This window comes from Micropterus dolomieu, linkage group LG14 (genome assembly GCF_021292245.1).
Source record: "Micropterus dolomieu isolate WLL.071019.BEF.003 ecotype Adirondacks linkage group LG14, ASM2129224v1, whole genome shotgun sequence".
NCBI classification, from domain to species: domain Eukaryota; kingdom Metazoa; phylum Chordata; class Actinopteri; order Centrarchiformes; family Centrarchidae; genus Micropterus; species Micropterus dolomieu.
In genome coordinates, this window is record NC_060163.1 from 21,587,022 (window position 1) to 21,612,660 (window position 25,639).

Below are 25,639 nucleotides of genomic sequence, written 5' to 3' on the forward strand. Positions count from 1 at the left end.
TCTGATCTATGTTTAAACAAAGTGCATATAGCAAAGTACAAAGTAGCAATCAAATATAACAGGCTAGCAAATTGTAAGTAATAGCAAATATATTACACATACACAAAATGATACCATAGGTGTGTTGATGCTGTTTATTTACAGATGGGTTTTCTTGAGCCTTTTGAAAGGAACAAACAAACAAGTCATTCTTTTTTACAAAGTTATTTTTATTATGGAATAACTTTCACATTTTCAGCAACTTTGAGCATAAATATGCCACCTATTTCTATTTACAAGTCATAAATCTCGTCTAGATCTCACTTTTCTGGTTCATGCTCAGACTGGTTGAACTGTCAGAAAATGTATCACTACATATTTATATTTCTATTGCATTATAATACAGTTTCTTCAAGTGCAGCATGCTTGAAAATGGCATTTTACACTTCAGTGGAAAATAATCTATAGGTCGCACGAGTATTTTATTTCACCATCTACTTCACAGCAATATATTGGTATTAATATTTATTTTTATACATTTCTATATTACAATAAAATTCATGGGTAAAATGAGACTGAAAACAAAAACACAATATTAGAATGCAATTTTAGTTATTGCCATATTTGATATACTGTAATTTCAAATTCAAAACAATATTTAAAAGTCATTAAACTTTCTAAAATAAAGATGGAAGCAATCATTGAACATTTTGTCAGCATTAATGCATCCGTCCAGGTTTGACTTGGGTTCTATTATCACTGTGATTTAGACAAAACAAAACAAACAAAACAATAAACAATTAAAATCTGCAGAAAGTGCCTTGTGAGATTAAGACAGCCAGAGTCTCAGGGAACAAGAGCAACCTGATACATTCCTTCCAGCCAATCAACAAGCTAAATAATTCTGAAAAGGGAAACCAAACCACACCTGTTTGCACCTGTGTGGCTTGATTTTCAATCCAACAATACTGCCAAAGATAGTTCTAACAGTGTCTTCCTCCTATGGAGTAAATCTGGTCAAAACAGTGGTTAAACATGCTTCAAATATTCTTAGCAAAGACCATTTGAGGATCCCTTTATCTAACTTTACGTGGTTAAACCTCAAATATTTTGAGTGAAAAAAACTTGAAGAGCCCTTTAAACTTATTTTACAAGACAGTTTTTTTTTTAGACGTCACACTAAGGCTGTTTATGTACATGCAAAATGTAAATTTATCACTTCAAACTTAAGCACATTTACTAGGCGTGTGCCCAGGTCTGCACTGGAAACTTGTGACAGCTTTAGCTGTTGTGGAAGAGACGCTCATATTCATTCAGGATGAATTCTACGATCTGGTTCTGAAAGATCATGTGCATGGCGATGTTGGATGACTCCATCTCTGGCCGAAGCAGAGTAGGGCCGAATACAATTGCCACATTCTGCACAGTCATGCGATTGTCCTCCCCATATTGAATGACCCTGTCGGAGAAAAAAAAAAAAGGGGGGGATGATAATGTGAGGAGACATAATTACATAATTCACCTGTTTTGTTTATATACACACACACACACACACACACACGAAGGATGCAAAGGATAACATTAAAAATATAAAAAGAAATTTGAACACACCTGCGTAAATGCCCAAAAAGGAGTTTCATGGTGTCATGATTTGGTGAAGGAAGTGATTTGACCAGCTCATACATGCAAGACAGTTTTGAGTTGTAATCAGAAATTCCTGGAAAAACAGGACAAAAGTTATTAATCAGTTTTAAATATAACCAACATCAACTAAACACTAACGTCAACTATGGATTCAAAAATCTGCTTACTGATGGCTGAGATGAAATTATTAAAGTGGCTGTATGGGAAAAGTGGCTCAGGAAGCTCTCGGAAAAACAATTTCAACGCTCCGGTGATGACGTGAACGTCCTCCCACTGGCCGTCCTCAAGGTCCAGCTCCTCTGTTTCAACACAAAAGGTGTACAGCCCATGAAAGCACAGCAGGGGGCACTGCTGTCTACAGTGAAATACTACAGGCACTATGAATGGTGTGCTTTCTCAGTCTGTGAAGTCCTTGACTGAATTATAGAGATTAATGAACATAAACTTGTTGTAAACTTTACCGTGATCGGCCTTGAAGCGTAGTTTCTGAATGACAGCAAGGTTCCCACTCACTCTGTAGAGCCCGTCAATGTCTAAACCTGTAAATCAACACATCGGCACCAGTAAGTCAGCTTCCTTACTGCACAAAGGAAAAACACTTCAATATTATGCAGGCGGTGACACAAACAAGGCGGATTACCTCTATTTTCCACTGCTTTGATACATTTTACCACAAAACTAGGAACTGTGTCCTTCTCTTGCTCACACAGTGTGGCCAGATGGCATCCAAACACATTGTCTACAGGGAATAAGAATATTATAATTATTATTAATAGTAGTAGTAATTGAATTCAGGCAGAAATGCAATCAATCAGTCAGTCAATATTAGAACATGTGTCAGAGACTATGTGTCAAAGATCAAGTATTGTAAAAAGCATAGATTGTATTGTAAGAGATTACAGCATGCATATAAGAAGTAGTACAATGTAACTGTTGTGAAAAATAATACATATATAAAGTATGCAGTAGGAAATGAGTACAAAAATAAATATATACCATGTTTTTACATGCAATATACAGAATTACAGTAATATGAGTTAAAAAAAAAACAGTTGTGTGAATATTCACAAAATATACAACTGTGAGATTATATATTAACAGAACTTCCTTTTATCTCATGAACATTTTATTGTTATCTCTATTGCATTTATAGTACCAGCACATTTAATGCCTTCAATTAATATCACATCTTATTTTGTTTTTATTTTATTGTACATGTTTTTTATGTTACATTTCTGCATAAAGAATTTCCTCTTGTGGGATTATAAAGTCCTGAACTGAAATGTGAACTTGAAAATACAAAAAAAGGTTGTGTTAAAATATGTGTACCACCGTGACGTCACCCATTGGTTTGTAGACTTGTAGGTTTGGGTGAAACTCATGAATTGCAGGTAAGCTGGGTTGATTTTCTCATTGTATCATTTCCATTTAATTCTGTTCAAATCACCCACAATATAGAAAAGAACAATATTATGTTATTGCCATTCAAAATTACCTCGTATGTAGCCTTTCTCCTTGACAGACTGCAGTGTGGGGCGTTTCATGAGGAACTTCATCAGCTTGGTTCGAACCCTCTTTTGGTCTGCGTCTCCTGCTGTGCTGGAAGATTGTGCGACACTTGGCCTGGAGGCTACAAAAATCAAACGTTAGACATTTAAAATGATCGTACTTGTAGCCTGATTTAGCTAACTGGGTCATTCATGCCACAGTTAAACTTTTTACATCTTCGCTTGTCCACGCTGCCTCCAAACTTGTCATCTCGCTCTGTGCAGGTAATCTTCTCATATAAGTTCTCGTCCTCCTCCTCTGAATGATGGTCCTGGTATTCCTGATGAACAGACATATAGACTGAGTAAACTCTCAAACAGGAGTACTGCAAATATTGACTGCACAATTACAGCTATTAAACCTGAATTATTAAAGATAAGTGAATTCAGCAACTTGAACATACACTGCAAAACGTCCTTATACTCATGTCTGTAATTCAGTCCTTGAAGTGTATTTCTCTTAAAATAACGAAATCTGCCAGTGCATTAAGTATATTTCCAATGCAAAATAATGTTTTTAGAAGTATTTTCTAAAATAAAATGTTTTTTATTTTTGATTGAATTGCTATATCCTTTTTTTCCACTATGATGACAACCCCACTTTCTCTAAGGCAAATAAGCGAATTCCCAAAAACGTCAAACAATTCAAATGACTTGACCATTTTCACTTATGGGCAATGAAGGGCTCACCAGTTGTCGTATGGTGTCCACTAAGACCTTGTGCCAGTCATTGATGATGCTTTCTGTATCGTACTGTATCAGAAACTCCACACCGTTCTTGCCTTTTAACTGGAGGAGACAGAAAAAGAGAGAGATAGTGAAGAGGACTGTTCATCAGAGTTATTTTGGGAAACAATAATTAAAAACGAATCACAAATCACATTTAGATCAGTCCCAGATGATATCCTTTTACTCATTATCTCACAACATTTATTTTAATATCTGACATAAATACACGAGATCATGTTTTAGTTGAGAAGCATAAATTACACACTGTAGGCACTCAATGGTGCGTTGTTTGCTTAATATAAAAACATTCACGCACACATTGCATTATATCCTTTGTCAACAAACGAACACACCTCTAAAACATTCTTTTTGCTGGATTTGTCCTTTGAGGCCCAGCCAATCGTCGCTCCTCGCAGGTCCACCGTGACCTCTGGAACGATCTGATTGGTCTTGTTCTGCGCGGAGAACAAAAAAGAAAATACAGCTGTTTACGAAACTTACGGCGCCGCATTCCAAGAAACAAGCTGCGCTACACAAAAGATGTATCTGTCTCTGTCAGCCTATGACCTGAGGGCTTGTATGTGCGGTCACTCCTCATAGAGGTGACACAACCAGTCTGCACCATGCTGCAGTTTAATGTTTCATTCCCTTTCTTAGGTATGAAGCATGATAACAAAGTGTAAACTTTTCGTTAAAAAATTTCAAGCAATGTGTTGAGGCTGTTAATTCTATCTATAACTTTTCATGCAAACACAACGCTCTCAGAAATGTACAGAATGCAACATAAGCGGGAATGCAGCATTCAGGTGTCACAGCTTCTTATTAATGCAGGATAAGCACTTTCCTCTCCTGTGAGTCTCTTATTAACACTTAAATCGTACCAAGGCCCCTGTTGCTGCAGACTTTGGATCTTTGTGGAACGTCAGCACTCCTCCGAGGAGAACAGTCCATGTCTGGGTCCAGTTTTTCCTGTAATAGGGGAATAACCATCACTGCCACAGAACGTGACACGTGACTCCAAACACACCCAAACTCAAAAATTGAAACTGAAACGTTGAGTGTCATACTTGCAAACAAAACAACCTCAAAGTATAGTTTGAGCTTACCTTACTTTTTTGCCGTTCTCAGAAACTTTTGTTTTGTTGAGAATTCCTGCTTTCTCTAAGTTCTGCACCTGAAAATGTAAAAGATCCCAACATTTTAATTCTTTATCGTGTATTTGTAATTTTAAACCTCATGTGTAAAATCAATGTGATGACATGAGGGACCCACAATACAGGTTACAATGCTGTGCACAAACTTCATCAGTAAAGCCATGCATGCAGATTATTTTCAACGGCATTCACATACAAACTTCCTTATACACCTCATATCCTAAACGTTAAAGTTGCAATCATCCATTCATCCAGTTACAGGGGGACTTTCCCATGACACACGGAAGTTAAAAAACATTTTTTTGTTCTGATTAACTGGTGAATTGTTACAAAAGTTCTTTTGAGCAATACTTTGAGCAATACTTCACCATCACTACATAGAAATGAACAGATCTGTTCTGTGTTTGATTAAAGGATGTGACTGGTATTTTTCTTTGATCAATAAATAAGAAAATATCAAAAGCAACAATTTGTTAGTCTGACTTTAAGCTATTAAAGGGGTAGGAGTACATAAGTTTAACTTCTTCCTACGCCTTTCACACATGTGATAGACATATGTTAACACAGGAAAGAAGGGTACTTTGTTTGCTACTCAACTGTTGTTTTTTTCTCCTATGTTTTTAAACATTGTTTTATTTTTTTATACTTTCTCTTGCATGTTTGAAATAAAGATTTCAATTCAATTCAAGCTTTCTGACTTCCCCTGTCTCTGACAATCAGCCTCAGTGGCACAACAACAACAACAGACAGCTGTATTTACCCTATTAAAGCTGTGGTGGTGAACTTTTCTGGACTGTGACTGAATTAAAACACTGAAGGAGAGGTGTAAAACATTTAGCAATAACATAATCTACATAGAGTGTTGTAAAGGCTTTTTTAAACTACTACTCTTTCTTGTTGTTACATTTAAAAGTATTAATCTGCAGTGAAGTGTATGGCAGATTAAACCATGTATACAACAGGATACAACAGGACATGACCTCAAACCACTATATGGTAAATGTGACAATGTAGGTTTATCTGGTTGGTTGTAACATGCATCCCAGCAGTGATAATCCATAATTAAAATAAGAGGCAGGAGGATTAAAATGGACATAATCTTTGATGGAGGGAATGAAAAATGTCTGTGATCTAAAGTCACACCTTTTGCCCATCATAGATAGACGCTGCTATCTATGTATCAAGCTCAGGTGAACGCTCAAATTAACAACCCACGTTATAGCGCAGCCACCTTGAGGTCAGATAATAGGGGTTTCTCCAGGCTCTAAACCCAAAAGCCTTAAGAGAGAGACACAGAGCACCGTTCAGTTATGGGGGCAGGTCACAGTACTTAATGGCTAACTTAACTGTCATTTATTCATCCTCTACTTATTATAGAGTAAGAAGAATCAGCAGACCACTCACGTTTTGCTGCGTCTCTGGAGAGTTTCCTGTACTGGAGCTGTCGCTGCCGTAGTCTGACGTTTTCCTCCTGTGAGTTGGGACGAATCTCTGAACAACAGGGGAAGAACAGCAGAAGGAGATTTCAGGATTCAAAACTCATAAAATCACAAGACCAGAGCATCAACTAATTGTATTTAGAATAATAACCAGAAATGACCAGATAAGATATGTATTTCTTTGTACAACACACACCTAGTCTGTAGAGTAGCTGTGATTGCGAAGAAATACTTAATGTTAAAAATTATAGTACCTTTGTTTTGACACTTCTTGCTGTTTTCGTTTGGCTTTATTAATTGTATTTTTTTTTCTCTATGGCTGTGTCTCATGTTCAAACTGGTTTATACATAACCTCCAGAGTCTTTATCATCACTTCCATTCTTCACAATTATAAAAACAGACATGGCCAAAAGAGGACAGGGGTGTCCACATCCTTTTGTGTAGTTCTGGTCAAGGGCTGTTTTTCATGGTTTGGACTGGGCCCCTAAGTTTGAAATCTTAACGCTACAGCACACAGCGATTAATGTGCTTCCAACTTTGTGTCAAAAGCTTGTGTTTATCCCTGTCCTGTTTTGACAATGCTCCTGTGCACAAAGCAAAGTCCATAAAGAAATGTTTTTTCCCCAATTTGGGGTGGAAGAACTTGGTTAGCTGATCAATGCCCATGGTACTGAAATGAATTTTCAGGAGTCCACATACTTTTGGCCATGTAGTGTGTATGCACACATTGTATTTGCCAAATTCAACCACTATATGGATAAAAGATTAAAGACACATCTATAAACATTATTAGGGGATCAGATGACTTTTTTGTTACATCTGGGGGTGAGAAATAAACAGAGGCCAACCTTACTCCCAAATGCTACCACTGTTGTGGCCTTGAGCAAAGTGTTAGCTTAGTAAGGAGGGAAAAAAAATTTATTTGTATCCAGCAACTCCCCAGTGTTTGTGTATAATTATGTCCCTCCCTCTCCCTCCCTCTGCAGCTCTGTCCTCAAGCTGTTACTGTAAATACGATCACTACAGTTGATTTGCCTTGCTAAATAAGGGCTTTAAAAACCTGGGAGTGTCGGTTGAACACAGACTTACTATTTCTCCCTGACTAAAGCTTTCTGTTTAAGCTGGCTGACACACCCTGGATGTGTGATACACCATGCACATGCAGGTCTGTGTGTGAGAATTTGTATGTACCCCATCATCCTGGGCTGAGCCGAGTTGTGCAGGCCCCATGGATTGTCTCCAGTTTTTGATGACTGACGCATTGTGTGCGTCAACGCCATTCTCCATCCTGGACAAGCCAGGACCTACAGGGGCCTGGAGGGACCAACACACAGTTAGTTTACTACTACTTTTCGTCTGGGTTTGTCTCCTGAATGAAACATATTGCCATGTGCCATACATCATGGACTAAGTGGAAAAAGGTTTTCTTTGATCCACGTGTAGTGAAGGATCATTACCTCAGGCAGGCTCCACTGAGACTTAGAGCCGTCTCTCAGATAGTAGAAGGTCTGCCCTCGATCATCCACAGACTTGATCCACTGTTACATAACAAACATGTCTTAGTTAAAGATGATTCATAATCACTGTTGTTTCCCAAATAAGAAGCTGCTACTACAGCTCATAATATATATACTTTCTCTTCTTTACGATATATTTATTTTATGTGTATATATTAACACTTTTGAATTAAAAGAACATCCTATACAAGAATAAGAGAGTGAGGTAGGTGACATAAAGGATTATGTTCTACTGAGGCTATACTACTGTTGGTGGAGAAATTGGTACTTTTCTGCTCCCTGTGTGATTGTTTAACATTACTCTACATTGTAAATGACTCATCATGCTGCAAACACAATGCATGTTTAATGTCCCAACAACATCTGAAACGCCCTCCATCCACACCTCTCCAACAACTTGGGGAGGCTGCGTCTGGACAGTTTTTTTTAACTTTCCAAAATTGATAATTCCACAATCACGGCCACTTCATTCAGAGACTGGCCAGGATTTGAACATTTCAGAAAAGCTGTACATCTGCGTTTAGATGGGGTTGGACAATACTTTGTACAAACAAACCCCTGCCTTAAGACTGAAGAGAGCCCCTCGCTCACACTGACATCAAAACAGTCACAAATGACCTCTGAGGGATAGCTAGAAATACTTTCTACAATCAAACATTATGGTAGCCATGTTTATCTCTTAGTGTGAATGTCTATTTGAAACTCACAATAAATAGTAGAAATGCTAGAAACATCCCCAAGTAATGTCATCCAACACTTTTAAAAGTGTTTCGCAAGCTAAAATGAGGACTATCTTAACTGTATTTAGGACCTTTATGAAGTTAAATTCCATCATGTCCTCTGTTCTTATAAGTCAGTCCATGGAGCTACCTGCTCTGGAGAGTGTTCACTGGTGAACACCCAGGTCCCGTTATGTTCCACAGTGAGGTTCCAACCAGTTGGGGTACTGCGGTCCAAGCAGGCCCTTGGGATGATGGTATGGCTCCCATGGCTTAGGGCAAACTCTTTAGGGAGGGTGGGAGGGCCAGTGGCAAGGAGCTCATTGTGGGTATTTTGTTCAGCAGCTGGGTAATCCTCTGGGGGGTAGTCCTCCTCGGGTAGAGAAGGCTGGGGATGTAAACATGGTGGAAACAGAATGAACATTAAAACCAAAACATGCAAACTTGAAAATGCAGTTAGAATATATGGCAATGCATTGGTTCCCAACCTTTTTTTGTAGCCAATAAATGCCCACTCATAACTCCTTATCGCAGGGTACAAACGTATGTCTACGAGTTGTGTGCAAAGTCACCAATTAGTGACGTTCTCTTTTCAGATTGTTTCATTTTAATCAATTTTAGAGTCCTGAAGAGGAGAAGGTTTCCAGTATTTCCCCAAAAAAGATTTGATAAAACAACATTTTAAATAAATGACTTTTGTCTCCATTACTATCTTGTTAAACAAATAGTTCAACATTTTGGTAAATACACTTATTCGCTTTCTTGCCAAGAGTTAGATGATAATTGATTGACACCACTCTCATGTCTGTACAGTAAATATGAAGCTTCAGCTAACAGCTGTTTAGCTTTGCACAAAGACTGTAAACAGCTAGCCTAGGTCTGTTTAAAGGTCAAAATACTCTTTAAATCCTCCCGTGGGGAGTCCCAGCCCCCAGGTTGGGTAACCATTGCAGTAATCGGTAGGACTGACACTAACACTGATAATTGCCTCAGTTCAGTTTTTGTGTTGAATGTTGCTACATCTCACTAAATAATGAGCTGAATCATTTCCCACTGTGACCTCGATTCAGAGAAAGTCATGACTTTACTATGACTTTGATAAATAAGTCACAGCCCTTCAAAGTAGGCCTCAAAGTATTGTTCTTTGTTGGACCCATTAATGGCCCTTTTTTCTTGCTCTAGCTCTAAAAAAAAAAAAACCTTAACGGGCAGGAAAGGGGTCACTTGTTGCTTGTGTTGTGTCAAAAAAAACAGGTGAAACCCATCTAATGTGAAATAATCTGATATATACAACATATTCCTCAGCAAAAGTGATGCATTTGAACATTTACTGATATTGCTTGACTCAAAGACTCTGACTGTCGGGAATACCCATAAAATTAATTCAAAATGAGGATAAATGTATATGTTTTTTTAAAGTTCGGGACACTACTGTGGGGGGCCTTCTGCACTGGTGCTTTGAGCTTTCCTAATGAAAATTAGTCCAGTCTGCTATGTAGGTGCTGGAGATTTAATTCCATTAAAAGCAGACTGTATTTACAGCTTTCCCCCTGGGTGAAGCTAAAACAGGAGACAGAGAGAGGCTAAGTAGAGCAGCCAGGCTGTTCTTACCGGCCCGTCCTCATGGAACCTGTGCACACTCATAGGCTCCATCAGAGGGGGATACGGGCTCAGTTGCTCTGGAGGCTCCCAGGACGTCTCCCCAGACATTGGGTTGTAGAAGTAGGGCCGACCGCTAGTCTCATCAACCAACTGCTCCCAGTCTGAGGTCCACGCAGGGGGAGAGGCGGTGGACAGAGAAAAGGCAGGAGACTGAGGAGGTGAGGGGGAACAAGGCTCCTCTGAGGTGAGCGGCTCAGGGTCCGTGGGGGAGTCTAGAAAGGGGTTGTCCCAGGTGGTGCGCCCCGTGGCGGGGTGGTAGTAGTACTCCTGTCCACTTTCTTCGTCAACGTGCGCCTCCCATCCCTCTGGGTTAAAGTAGGAAGGAGAGTAGGATGAAGGAGCCGAGGGGGGAGACTCGGAGATGCTTTTGCGTAGTTGTCCTACATTGACGTACACGGCTGACCGAAGATTTTCATTCTCCGCCTGCGAAAAATCCAAAAAATGCAGATGTAGAAACTCAAGTACATCCACATGTGTGCACAGAATGAGAACTAAAGTTAATGTAGGAACAGTGTGTGTGCTTTTACAAAGACATTTTCTTTTAAAGTAGAACAAGCTTAGAATCATTTGTAAGCTTGTTCTAGTCTTGTAACTTGCAAACAGTATTTCACAAGTGTCATGTACCAGACTTCAGCCCACTGTTCTTAGTATAGCTCTTAGTAAGTCAGCCTTCCGCATCTTACAGAAGAGCGCACAGGAAGTAGCCTACAGCTGTAACACAAAAAAACAAAAAAAAACACGCACAGCACAGAGGTGTTCCTCCCACAATAATGATCATTACCTAATTCTACTTTCATTCTCTTGTGCACAAAAACACCCACACACAAAAATTTAATGTTGTTAAGTCTGTCTGTCGTCCTGCCATAGCAGACTAGCGTGACAATCTGTGATGTATTTTGTTAAGGTAGCCACAGTGGGTGACAGACAAAGATAAACTACCACACCACTGGCACAGCATCTGACCACAGACAAACTGCAAAGGACAAAAAACTAGGTTAAACCTGACAACTATCATCAGGCATTATGATGCTTCACTGCAAAGCAACTCCCTGAATATAATGAATAAAAACTCTTTTACTACAAACTGCATTTTCAGTTTCTGTCTTTTAGAAGGAAGCTGTTGAAACCTGCATGTTTTCTTACTTTCAGAAACAGAGCTCTGCATGATTCCACATGCTGTGTGGCAGGAAAACGACATGCAAATTGATCATGACAACTAATTTGTTTAAAGAATGACAATTAGAGTGAAACTGAGATGTGATGAAAGGTGGCCTCTGTCCATAGCACTCTGAAACTGTGATGCAACGAAAAAGTGCCACTGTTGTACTTGAAATGACCTTTCATTAAGATGTTCTTTTCTCACCTGCGCTCCATTGAGACAATTATTCCTGACCGTGGGACTCCTGGGATGTACCGCTCTGCCTCTTTCATACGCCGTCATGATGGCACAAATACAAAGAGTGCCTTGCTGTCTCTTTCAGACTACACTCTAGCTACCTCTTGTCTCTCGGCTCAGCCCCATAGTCTATATTTACCAACACCTGAGACCTCTGTGTGTCTGTGCTACATCTGTTCATCGCTGTGCTAAATGTGTAGTGCTATAAAGAAGAGAGATGTCAGGGAAGCCAATGGGCAGTGGTGGAAATTACATTTACTCCTGCACTGCACTTAAGTGAAATTTGACGTACTTGTACTTTATTAGAGTATTTTAATGTTATTACTCCACTATATTTCACAGTGAAATGTCGGACTTGTTGCTGCACTACCTTGATCTGTCAGTTGTAGTTACTTGTTACTTTGACGTATACGATTTTTCATATAAAACATGTGGTCCGCTTGAAAAATATCAATTCATTTTAATCTGTATTTGAGTTCTATTAAGTCTTATTTTCTTTCTAAATAGTAAAATATCTGGCAGTGCAGTAAGAATATTTTCAATGTGAAACCCCTTCTTTCAAGTATTTTCCAAAATTAAGTTTCATTTTTTATAATTCTAGTCCAGCAACCAGCCTTACTCTTTCTTGTTTTGAGCTACATGCACTCCCTTCCAGTGCATTTTTAAACAAATTAATTTTAAATAAAAACAAGTGTAATCACTATTCTTACTGTAATTATATTTTTTTTCCCACTTATTTTGGGGAAATATGGTTTTAGGACACAATTATTTACAGAAATGTCTTTGTGAGATTGTGGGTTTTGCGGATTAAACTGTTAGCAAACAGTATATAGAGTAGTTAAAATTTTCTCCACCTCAGCCAACTACAACAGTAAAATGTATCTGTATGACAAGTTTGACCTTTTCATACTTTAAGTGTATTTTATAATATTTCTGTACTTTTACTTAAGTAAGCTTTTGACCGCAGGACTTTTTACATTGTGGTATTGTTACTTTTACTTAAGTAAATGATCTGAATACTTCTTCCACCACTGCCAACAGGCTGAGGACATCAGGAGATTAAGATAAAAGTAGTTAATATTAATAAAACTTACAACATAACAAAAGGGATGTACACATTTTTGCATTATCGATTTCATGATCAACTCCCTGTTCTTTTAATCTGTCTATTCAATGTTATCAATTTGCTGACTTTGCTTCGTTATTGATCTCAATATAACCATGAGGCAATTGATGAGGACAACCAGACAACTGACCCCTGCAACAAATTGATTTCAAACGACACGGAGGCAGACAGAGGAAATGAAAGAGCTGCAACATTGATTTCTGAATTAGCTATGCTGGAATGCCCTTATGCTACATGCAATAAACATGCAAAAAACGCAAACGCAAACATATACACACAAATTTATATATATATATATAAATACACATACTACTCTACTACATTTAATACTGTTGTTTTGCCACATTATGTGTATTTGACAAGTGTAGTTTCTTCCATGCTACACATTTTTTTATGTCCAAAAACAAAAAATTTTATAAAATACAATAAACTGTCAAATATCAAACCAATTTCCCACCTTTTGGCTTGTAAAATTTGTTTTTTTTCCATCATCAGTTCAACAACAGAGATATTTTCCTTGTAAATGTCTCAGATTGTTTCGTTAAAGTAATTGTTCAAGGTTTAACGAGGTAAAATTATGCATTATTTCACAAAAAAGAAGAATTTAAAAAATTGCACACACATTTTTGTAGCAGAACTTTTCTTTCCTAACACATAAACCCTGTCCTGACCTCTCAGATTTTTATCTTGGCACTCGTAAGAGGAGCCCGGCCACTTTGTTTGGAACCAATGACATACCTACCTTTACCTAAATAAGTAAAACGTAGCTCCATCTCGACCCACAGTAAAATGATGCTCACATACTGATGCATCATCATCAACAATCTAACAAAGTCATGCACAGATATAGTCCATCACTCACAGGGGGAATTTTTCTGCAGAAGGAGTACTTCTACTTTTGATACTACATTCTGCTGTTGATACCTTTTTTATTTTACTATATATATACACACACACACACACACACACACACACACACACACACACACATACACACACACACACACACACACACTATACTTTACTATTCAATATAGAACTTCTAAACTAATGTATTGGTGCTTTTTCTTACGTAAAGGATCAGAATATCTCTTTCACAATGCTTTGCTCTTGTTGAAGTGTATAGGTGGATGCTATCAACTTTTCTCCCAAAGAGTCTTGACATGACAGAAAACACGTCTACTATCACAAAACTTCAGACAAAAAGGACTGTTTTGTTTAACTTTCAAATGTTCGGTCCCTTTTGTATTTCTACATCGTAACAGCTGCTCTCTGGTCTGGTCGTTGTGATATAAAGAGTTGCTCATTTCCCAATAACTGACTGAAATACGCATTGACAGCAGATGTCAACAAACGAAACTGTCAAAGTCAGACATAAACGCTGCTGCTTTCAGATGAAAATGAGTTTTTTGAGACTGAACCCCATGCCACATAAAAGGTTTTCTTAACATCCAAACTAAAAACCCATACCAACATTCATGATGGCTGAGCTTTTAGGCAACAGCTGTCAACACTGTCAGTTCACTATTTACGCCACTATACACAGGAAAAGAACCACGAGCAGAAGTGGCGTGTTCACGCAAAGCAGGAAGCAACTGTTATCAAAACATATAAAGTACACTGTCCACGGAGACTGAAACTGGATCATGTAGCAAAAAATCTGCTTTGATGTGAGCATAATTACCTACCTGAGGAACCACCGGCAGAGTCAAGCCCCGCTTCGCTTGATGACTTGACCAAACCCTGGAGTACATCTCCATCATGTTTATATCCTTCTATTTAGAAGAGCCATAAATCCAAATGGACAAATGGATGCCAAACTCAAGAGACTCGAGTGTGCGACTGCGTTTCAATCAACTTGTGATGGGAGAGAGGCAAACGCACAATCATGCAGACACCCTCAAGCACACATCCTCCTCTCGCAGAAGCTGTGACGGTTTCAGCCCAGATAGAAAGGAGAACTGTGAGCTCTGTTACAATAGCAGCAGGAAGGGGCACTGGGTGAGATGTGTTTGTGCGAGCGTCTGTGTTTGTGTGTTCATACGCATGAATTCCTGTGTGCAGGATAGGGGGGTAGAGGGTAACTGTCTGTGTGTGCTAAGAGCCGAAAAGCAGAAAGAGACAATGAAAATAAGACAGAGAGGCGGTTTAGATAGACAGAGCAATGTACACTTTGCAGGTCACTTCCATCTACTTCCTGCTTATGTGCCCCTATGATAAAAAAAAAAAAAAAAGGTAATTGTCAGCATGGAAACAAAGTTTACAACAAAGAGAACGCACCTTTCAGTTTACAGAAAATACGCAAAAGGAGTCAAAGAATATTTTACAGAACAAGAACGGTACTTGTGTTTTCTTCTACATGTGCTGCAGGTGCTGTACACCGTATTCAGCCCTCAAGTAGCCAATAATGGGTAAAAAAAGGGAAGCAATAATTCCCACAGTGATATGAAAGAGCTGCTTTTGACAAGCAACTCTGATGAGACATCGTTTTGCTAAAACCGCTTCCACGAGAGAGACTGCGTGAAACAGGAAGTCTGGTTTTAGGGCCGATTTTTGAATCGACACTTCCTTCTACATGGGACATTACCCATTCTGCAGACAGTAGGCAGAGCAGTTTGTGGCTATTTTGGGGGGCTAGGGTTAATCTCAAATTAGGTTTGAGGCTTTTGGGCAACTATTTTTCTTATCTTACTACATCTATGCTTGTCGGTTGCTTTCTAAGTTCCAGTGTGTATCATGGCTGTGATGAATCAAAGTTTCCTGGAATATCCAAAACATCTAACATTTAGTTCCTGGACGGAAATATAGTTTGCTATTCAAATGTGCCTAGGAAAAACCTCAAAAAGATTATATTGTCGTGTCTGACATTTGAGATGTATGTTTCCCCCGTCACAGCAGAGTTTGTCTGCTATGAAAAACTGTTTTACTTAGAGGACTGTTAAGACCTTGAACAATATTTTCGAGCATAAGTTAGGATGAAAATCCATCAGCACAGAGCAGACAACTCTCTGCCCTCAGCAATGCATGAAGCAGCAATCTGCTTGATTACTTAACCACATTAGCACTCATCCAATCAAACAATGGAGTACCAAATTGGGGCCCAAATCACGCCACAAAGCACACACAGTTGAGCTATTGAATCAATCTGGCTCCACTCCCTCTTACATCACAGTCCTCAGGGCCCAGAAACCAGGATAACTCCAAAAATGCCCGATGTGGAATCCATCAGGCCAGGTCTGCATGCTGACAAAACAAACCTGCTGACAGCTTGTTCATGACAGATTTCTCCCACTCTTACTCTGTAGGTGAAGTCTAGCACTAAAACACCAGCAAAACACTGTTCAAAGAGGGATGCACTGGAGGATAGGATAACTCTAATTAAGCCCATCATTATGGCTTTACAAAAGCATTTTACAAATAGTTCTTACACAAAAGACATACCTGTGTATATGACTCATGCAACTCTTGACAAAGACCTGCTGAGGTTCCAGATTATCTTCACATGGCTTTGTAAATCAATACTGTAAAGTGTCTATGATATTGTCTCATGGAGATGCGACCTTGAGAAAGTCAAAAGCTGTGTTTCCACCACAGGAACTACACCCCAAAACTGAGAACCTTTGGAGGAAAGTCAACATAAATGCAGACTTTCTGCTTTGCATGCTAGGTGTGAGCACAACTTTACAATCCTGAACGCAATAGATAAAACAAAATCTCATGCCTCATGTATTACTATGACATCTGAGTCACAGATGTAAACATCAGCTTTTCTGAAAAATAAATACTTGTTTAACAACACGGCCTTCTGTTCTGATGGATAAACACTATTTTTTACCTGTTTTCCAACTTGCGAGTGTATTATCTAATCCAAACAAACATGGTAGCCAGAAAATACTTATCTCCTTGCTCAACTTGTACAACCAAAATGAAACATTTTACAATCAGTTACATTGATATATATTGACGTTTCTTTCTAATATTTTCTATTGTCATATAAAATAGCATGTTATTATTTCAAGCAATGACATATTTCATATCTGGCTACCTGGGTAAGGAAATAAAGTCGCAACTTGAGAAATGAGCAAGAACTTATTTTTGTCCTGCAACAGACAGAACAGCCATAAATGGTGTTGAACGACCTTCAGGGCTATTCAGATTATTGGATGCTTAGCTCTGTGACTGGAATGTAATGGTAATACACGAGAGACACAGACTTTCTACTGTCACATGGGTTCAGTTCAGATGAAACATGTGCACAAACCTGTGTGACACACAGGCTGCTTGTAAAAGCTCCAAATGAGACAGAACGAATCTGATTTTTGCACGCTTTCTGGTTAAATAGCAAAACACATCGCTGTACCCAGGTATTTACACAATATGACCGAAGAATAGTGGAAATGAAAGGCTCTTCCTGACTGGGAACTGAAAGCTGCATGCACCTGTTCTTATACGCTTGATGGACACGTGTGTTTTTGAAGCAGGAGTGTACAGAGCTGCACTGTTGGAGCAGTTTTGGCATTTGATTTGATCTCTTTCACAGAGCAGCAAGAATTACTGCATTACTGAAGCTAAAAGAGTTTCTTGGAAACACACCGGTGCCATCAACAACTACAATAAAGACTGCTCTACATAAGCATAACAGTAAGAAGAACATCGCCGTAAAACAAACCAGGCATCAAGAATTCCTTTCTGCAATTTTGAACTAACCAGACTCTGGATTCCCCATCGCAACCGGATTTGACATCCACTTACCAAACATAATATCCCATTTGACACCAAAAGAACAGCCTGACATACCCTCCATATTAAGCGACCTACATTTGGGCTAATTGCAAGTTCTGCACATTACATATGCACACACACGCCAACTGCATGGCAGGGCTGGCACTAAAGGCTCTAAAGCCCTGCTTGTTGGGAGTCAGGCCAGACCCCCTCACATCACCATGGAGATGGCCCTCCATTGTGGGGTGAGAATTAATGCACTTGAGGGGTCCTGGCACGTCCACAGTCCTGTTACAAGTGTGTGGCAAACCCATTCCCCACGGAGGAGGAATAGAAACACTCAAAGTATAACGAGAATTGTTTCAAAAGGGTTTATCTAATTGTGTTAAAGTAATACTAAACCTCCCACTAAAGCAACCGAGCGTGCTGGTAATTGCAGTGTTATGATGCACACGCAATCACTGGGTATAGTGGGAGAGGCTGCAGCCATTAAATGAGTCAGAGTGCCACACATCTGAGTAGAAATCTTACCAAAGGCTTTCTCCGTCACAAACTGGTTCATCTGTAACCTTGCTGTAAACCTGCAACAGGTGCAAAGCCAACAGCGTGAAACTTACCTTAGCTTAACTTTTTTCACTCTCTCTCTCTCTCTCTCTCTCTCTCGCTCTCGTTTATATTCAACAAACTAGGCTATATCCAACAGGAAAGTAGGCTTGACGAGGTATTCATTCGCAAATGTTTCATGGTTTCCCAGCGGTGCGGTCAGTCGTAATTCCCAGGATCGCCACCGGAGCTGCGGAAAGCAGGTAAGTTAGCTGGAGGTTTTTGGGAGTGGCTGGCAGCGACTGAACTGCTTCCCTTCCTCACAAGAAGCCACCCAGCCTACAAGACCTGTTTGTTAGGCTACCTGTTCTGAGGTTACACTGACTGTATACAAAGCATTAAAGTCGACAAGAAACCCCCAGAGTAATCCAATCTAACGCCAATTCGCACACTATAAAAGCCTCCAGCGCTTCCTTAACAATTCAAGTGCACCAATAACGCACTCAATCTGTCAATAAACAAATATAAACTATACACACCCGGTAAAAGTGACTTCACACCGGCAGAAAACTTTCGCTGACCAAAACTGAGACCGAGATCTTGAATCAGCTGCTTTTACTGAGGTATTCAAGAAACACCTCTTTTCTCCCATTGAAATGGTATGAAGGGGACGGGCGGCCATTCATATGCTGATGAGCTGGCACAGAGACCGTGAACGCAACCAACAGTGAGAACCTTCACTGCAAAAAGTGTCAAAATCAGCAAGTGATTTAATCTTAACATTTCTAATCTAATCAAACAGTTTGTAATCTGTGATGGAAAGTAACTATGCAGATTAAATCAAGTACTGCACTTAAAGGTGAACATTGATAGTAGCCTGCAGATATAGGCTATAGTTTAGGGGAGGGGGCCTAATGCACTAACATTACTGCACAAATTGTTTAAAGAAGAATAAATTTGTAGCTCCAGAGGCAGCAGCGCGAATTTGCCTCCTGTGATGTCACTTTAGTCAGAGTCTGTTGGGAGTGTAGAGACAAAGACTACAAGTTTGAAAATTACGCAAAAAAAATGTGGGGGTGTGGAGTTACAAAGAAGTGAGTTGAGGCAGGCAGCTCAAGGCCCCTACGAGCGAAAAAAAACACTAGAAACTCCGAATGAGCTTTTGGTGGACGAGTTGCATTGTGGGTAATGTAGGCGCCATGTTTTGACAAGCCAGAATAATGTGACAAACAATGACTCTGGTTTCAAATTCTGCTGTTGGGATTTTGATTGTTTTTATTTAATTGTTATAGGAGAGCATTGCTAAATTGGTAAAACTCTTTTTAAGTTTGAGGTACTTGTACTTTAGTAGTTCATTTTACGCTCTTTATTCTTCTACTCCACTACATTAATTAGTTAGGCTACTTTCCAGAATTGCTTTTGATAAAGAACACGTGCGTTTTTATAGATTAAACCATCCAACAGTATCTAAAGCTGTTAAACCGAGCCCCACCTCAACAAACAATAAAATAGATATTAAGCCCTTTCTTACCTTTAGGCCTATGTATTCAAGTTAGCAGGAGATCTTGTTGCTGCTTGTCTCCTGTGGCCTTTTCTAAGACAATGGGTGTTTCTCTGCTCATGGGTTTTATATTTAAAGAACAGATCATTTTAGTCAGGATTTCAGCATCCTTCCTATTAAACCAGTTCAGCTCAGTACTTTTACTCAAGTACTGTTCAAACTGAAGTTCCTAAAATTTTGAGTAAATTGCATTAAAATGCTGCTTATATGTTATTAATAATAATCACCTGAAAATATAATAACTGATACGTGATTATACCATTTATGATTATTATGAGTACTTATATTTTTGATACTTTGGGTGCATATTGCTAATAGTTCTTTTGAAGGAGTACTTCTACACTTTAACTATTACACTTGGCATGTATTCTTCAGAGCGGTCAAAATTTCCACCCACTTTAAAATGCACAGAATCCCACAGTGTCTACAGAAGAAATAACCTCTACTGTATTTGCACTTGATGAACTTCATCTGATTGTAAATGCAGATAATTAAATGAAATTTAGAGAAGCTCCGGTTCTCCTGAGAGCAGGAAGTGAAATAACTGATGTGTATTTTATATTTGTAACAATTTAGTAGAAATCTGGTTTGTTTTTCTGTTAATTAATGTAAAAAAAACTACTTAAATCTACTTTGATTCAATGTTGTGAGATGATGAAACATGTAAACTTCTTCAAGCACAGTAGCAGACACAGTAGCCTGATTTCATCTTTTTAAGTGATGAAACTGCGCCCTCTGCTGACTGTAAAATCACAACAGTCAGTGACACTAACACAGAATAATGAAAATGCAATGAACCAATGAAAATGAAAAATAAAGCATGTAAACCTTACCTGCTCATTGGGAGGCACATCTGTAGAAGAAGTTGCTTCTGCTCTTTCATTCAAATTCTGCTGCTCAAACATTAATGGGTCATCTGAAGCGACAGGAGCAGGCAGGTCAGAAAAGATGTCAAAATCTGTAACATTTAGCTCTGGTATGGTGTCATATATGGATAAATTAGGAGGTAAAGGGAAGTCCATGTCCTCCTTGAGTAGAAAAGTCTGTGACTGTTCTACTTCATCATCCTGCAGAGAGCTTTTTGACTGTTGTCCGTTTCTGACCTTTGGCACGGGATGAGGTTTTGCATACAGTTTCTGGTCGTCAGTATTCAGATGCGCTGAGGTAAATGAAAGGCCTCCTGTTGAATTGTTTGTCTTTTTATTATCCGGGAAGTGTGCAGAGCTGCTGGAGCTCTGTTTTTCCTTCAGGGTTTCACAGGGCTTTACATCTGGTTTGTCCTCACAGAGACCAAATGTGGAGAACCGGTATGTCTCTCTTGAACCATCATAAGATGATCCACGAATCCTCGTCACCATGTCCACTGGCTTACTGTCAGTCCCACACTCAGATGAATCCAGCTTAGTGGGACCAGGACAGCCTTCAGTAAGCTCCTTCACATACTGCGCAGGGACATAAAAGGGCCTGGTGTGCTGGTCTTTGCGTACGTGCCACCAATACTCATTAGTCTTAGAGACCAGGATGTAACTTTCATTAGGCTTGATGGACACAAGGCAACCATCCTTTGCTGTGTACTCAAATTCATGCTGCACTGACACACGCTCCATGCTCCGTTGCACCTGTGTGGCCTCTGTGTTAACACGAATACAGTGTTAACATCTTGGATCTGGAAATAAAGGAAAGGTGGAGTCGGTGAGGCTTTTAAAAAGTAGTACACATGCGACCTATAGCCATAGGTGTCATTTACACTGGGGACGCTGGGGACATGTCCCCACCACTTTTTGAAAACATTTGCTAAACGTTTTCTGAAAATTAGCTTGAAACAAGGAATGTTAAATTGCAAATAAAAGTTCTATGAGAAAAGTTTACTTGCACAATAGGAAAATATCAAATGCAATGTAAAAATAAAGAAACAGATCTCCCTTGTCCAAAACCAGTAACTTAGGCTAAAAAAACAAGCTGCTGATTACTGCATAATATTCAATCGAAATTCCTATTTCATCAATAAATATTTCTACAAAATAGCATTGGAGTATCTTGTTCTTGAGACTCCAATATTGTGTTTTCTCACGATTCGTGGCCGAAGTGTTTCGTCACACCCCTCATATGAGCCCTTAAATGTCCCCACCACTTTTCAACACAAAGTGACGCCCATAGCAACATGTTACCTCTTTTCAGCTCTTTTTGATCCCTCATAGCATGTTAGTGTAGTGGATGGATTATGAGACAACAGGCCCCTGGGCACAGACATGTAAACGGACCCCCATCCCTCCTACACAGCAGCAAGACCCCCAGACAGGACATGACTACTGTTTGTAGTTATTTTTTTGTGTCTTTGTTGTAGTTTTCCATCTCTTTGTAGTCATTTAGTGTCTCAGTAGACATTTTATTTGGGTTTGCATCTCTCTGTAGTCATTATATGGTCTTTTTATGTCTCTTTGTTGTAGTTTTCCGTCTATATGTAGTTGTTTATTGTCTCAGTTGTCATTTTATAGTCCTTTTGCATCATTTTGTGGTCATTTTGTGTCTCTCTGTAATCATTTCTTGGTTGTTTTGTATCTATTTATAGTCGTTTAGCGTCTCGGTAGTCATTCTAAAGTCGTTTTACGTGTCTTTTTGGTTGTTTTGCATCTCTCTGTAATAATTTTGTGGTCATTTTACATCTATATGTAGTTGTTTACTGTCTCAGTAGACATTTTATAGTCATTTAGCATCTATTTATAGTTGTTTTGTGTCTCTTTGTAGTCTTTTGATTGACTTTTCAATAAGAAACATAAACAGTCACTTTAAACTGAGGCCCCCTGACCCCTTGGGCCCCTGTGCCTGTGCCCAGTGGGACCATCCATCCAATAATCTATCCGTGATTAGTGTTTGATATTATCAGAAGGATGTTGATACAAAAAAGGCTGACACAGTTTGAAGAACAGGGTATGAACAAAAGGCTGGTACAGGTAAAAGACAGGAAGTTGCTTCAATTTTCTGCAAAACAGCTTCAGCCTAATCTTATAGACACACCAGAGCAGCAGACTGCATAGCCACAAAACAGGAAGCCTGCACCAACCTCGACTCTGCATTGGTCCTACGTCACCTATAGCAATCTCAGTTTGCCTTATCAAGCTATGTTTTGTCCATGAATCCCCCAGAACATTTACAGCTCTGTGTTGTCTCCTGCAGCACCCATAATAAAGAAACAACAGGATGTCAGGGATAACAGCTATTTTATATACAAAAGGAACCAATTGTGTGATAAATCTTGACATTTACATTTTAGTTTTTAAAAGGTCTGAGTGAACGTATACATGTTGATATCAGATGTACATTATTACAGTCACAGAAAAATTGAAAATAAAACAACAATAATTATAATTCATAAAATAAAACATTAACTCATTTCCAAGTTAAATCTAACTTAGGTTGAAACTTGTAATTCAGTATCATTTTACAAAGGCAAGCTTAAGTCAGTGCAACTCAAATTTGCATTACAACACACTTTCAAGTTAAAAACAGACTCACCAATGAGAGGAATCACATCCCAGACTTTCATACACTGAAGCTTCAGTACGAGATAATACTTAAGTCTACTTGCCTGAGTTTGTTTTCTAAAAATGTCCCGTCACTGGGGGCCTCTCAAACAACTTTTAAGCAGTTTTGTTTCTAGGGAGCTGGTGCCGTAGATCTCAAACTGCTGCTTACATGTACTGTTTCTGCTCGCCTACTGCAGTCTTATTTCCTGTTCAGTGTGAGTTTGTTTCTCTTCCGAAAAAAGCGGTGTGATACATTACAGCACTGAAGCCACAAGAAATGGGAAGTCTGATTTGAACCATACTCCCAAATGTATTTTATACATTTGTGTGTTCTTTTTATGGCACCTCACTGACAAGAGGGTGGACTGGAAAGAGTGGCAAGGTGGTGATTCATTTTGACGTTACAACACAGCAATGCTAGAAATGTTACAAACTTGTTAAATAAAAAAAAGGCAGCGTTAACTGCATGTGGACATTAAAGCAAATAATTTCTGTGTAGTTGTTATTTGTACTTATTTTAAGCAAATGATTAAAAGAACACATTTACAACTGAATAAGATATGATGCCATCATGACTGTAAAACAAGACCCAAGAGTAAAGAAAGAAGGCAAACACAGGGAAGTATATTTGTATTCAAATGTGCATTAATTACTGCTGTCAGTGGAGCACTGCTTCACCATACTTGGCGCATGTGTTTGCCCCCTGCTGGATTTCTAGATCAAATACAATCATCTGAATCTTCTCACAGACAGAAACTCTTGATATATTAGATATATAATTGTGCACTACTAAATATGCAATTCTCACCCTGTTAAGTTGATATACAGTATTCTTGTGATTTCTGCTACTTAGAAAAATGTATTTTCCATATGTTCTTTCATTGTAAACACAAATATATTCTGGATGGGCCTTTGGAAATGTATTAGGAGAAAAACAAAGTTATCAGGATAAAGTCACCTGTCTTTGTTTTTAAGAAACAACTACTGGTGTTATTAATGAGATTAATAATTCCAGATAACTGTGACCATTTTTTTTTGCCAGTAACTATTTTATTATGGCACCAAAATTACATGTTAAAACGTAAATGCAAATAATATTTGCGTTAAAGGACGTATGTGTACATGATATTTTATTAAACTTTTACTGTTTATAAATGTGACATTATTTTCTTTAAAGTTGCTCTTCGGTTGCACCACTAATTTGATCAGTTTTGTTTGTTCATCAGTGTTTGGTTCGTACTGTATGTACTGTTTTGTTAATACAACCTGCATTCATTAGAATAATTAAATAAATAAATGATTAGAGGAAATAGGGGCAGTTGTAACACAATCAATTTCTCCAATCAGAAACAAGCTAGAGTGATGACACTTAATCTGCACATGCTCAGTTGGATTCTCTCTCTACCTGTGGAAAAGGAGCAGGATAATTTCACCTCAGCAGAAGTTTTCAACAAAATACAGATTTTGAGGTATAAAAGTTACTTATTGCATCTACAGTATTTTTCTTCCGCTTTCTAAAATTTATATGATCACAAATTTAAACTAACATTTTATCTCCAGGTTATTGGATAAAAATTAACATGAACAACCTATGCTAATAGAGGTGTGGGTAGCTAGCATACAAGATTTTATCATGGCTGCAACATGGCCCAATGTAAGCAGCGTGTTTTTCTGTGCTTACATACTTTTCTGTTAGAAAATTTCACTAAATTTAAATTAAATGTAAAACTGCATTTAAAAAGTGTGTATTAAAATAAATGTGTTTGTTCTAGTATGAACATTAATCATCAAGTTAACACATTAACATTAACACATTCTTCGTAAAGAATAATGTGTGTTTTATATGTGTTTGACATGAAATGTTAATATTATGTTACTAGTATCTTTTGGAATAGTTACTAGTAACTAATGAACAGTTACTGGTAGCTAAAATTAAGTACAAGTATCTAATCAGCTGTTACTAATAAAACAGAAATAGTTACTAGTAACTAATGAACAGTTACTGGTAGCTACAATGAAGTACAAGTATCTAATCAGCTGTTACTAATAAAACAGAAATAGTTTCTAGTAACTAATGAACAGTTACTGGTAGCTAAAATGAAGTACAAGTATCTAATCAGCTGTTACTAATAAAACAGAAATAGTTTCTAGTAACTAATGAACAGTTACTGGTAGCTAAAATGAAGTACAAGTATCTAATCAGCTGTTACTAATAAAACAGAAATAGTTACTAGTAACTAATGAACAGTTACTGGTAGCTACAATGAAGTACAAGTATCTAATCAGCTGTTACTAATAAAACAGAAATAGTTACTAGTAACTAATGAACAGTTACTGGTAGCTACAATGAAGTACAAGTATCTAATCAGCTGTTAC

At 38.4% G+C, this 25,639-nt stretch overlaps 1 protein-coding gene across 1 annotated transcript in view; it reads right to left on the reverse strand.

The window, feature by feature from the left end:
- Positions 1 to 188: 188 nt before the first annotated feature.
- Positions 189 to 25,639, reverse strand: part of LOC123982768 (rho GTPase-activating protein 27-like) — a 26,422-nt gene continuing 971 nt past the window's right edge. Inside the window, exons 2-18 of the mRNA XM_046068597.1 lie at positions 20,573 to 21,405; positions 10,341 to 10,814; positions 8,881 to 9,117; positions 7,951 to 8,031; positions 7,685 to 7,807; positions 6,458 to 6,544; positions 5,006 to 5,073; positions 4,781 to 4,868; positions 4,253 to 4,354; positions 3,861 to 3,959; positions 3,346 to 3,451; positions 3,119 to 3,253; positions 2,264 to 2,362; positions 2,085 to 2,162; positions 1,791 to 1,922; positions 1,591 to 1,696; positions 189 to 1,438 (exon numbers count right to left, since the gene is read on the reverse strand). Of these exons, the coding sequence (XP_045924553.1) occupies positions 1,261 to 1,438; positions 1,591 to 1,696; positions 1,791 to 1,922; positions 2,085 to 2,162; positions 2,264 to 2,362; positions 3,119 to 3,253; positions 3,346 to 3,451; positions 3,861 to 3,959; positions 4,253 to 4,354; positions 4,781 to 4,868; positions 5,006 to 5,073; positions 6,458 to 6,544; positions 7,685 to 7,807; positions 7,951 to 8,031; positions 8,881 to 9,117; positions 10,341 to 10,814; positions 20,573 to 21,346 (2,967 nt within the window). The 5' untranslated portion in view covers positions 21,347 to 21,405 and the 3' untranslated portion in view covers positions 189 to 1,260. The remainder of the gene's footprint in view (positions 1,439 to 1,590; positions 1,697 to 1,790; positions 1,923 to 2,084; positions 2,163 to 2,263; positions 2,363 to 3,118; positions 3,254 to 3,345; positions 3,452 to 3,860; positions 3,960 to 4,252; positions 4,355 to 4,780; positions 4,869 to 5,005; positions 5,074 to 6,457; positions 6,545 to 7,684; positions 7,808 to 7,950; positions 8,032 to 8,880; positions 9,118 to 10,340; positions 10,815 to 20,572; positions 21,406 to 25,639) is intronic.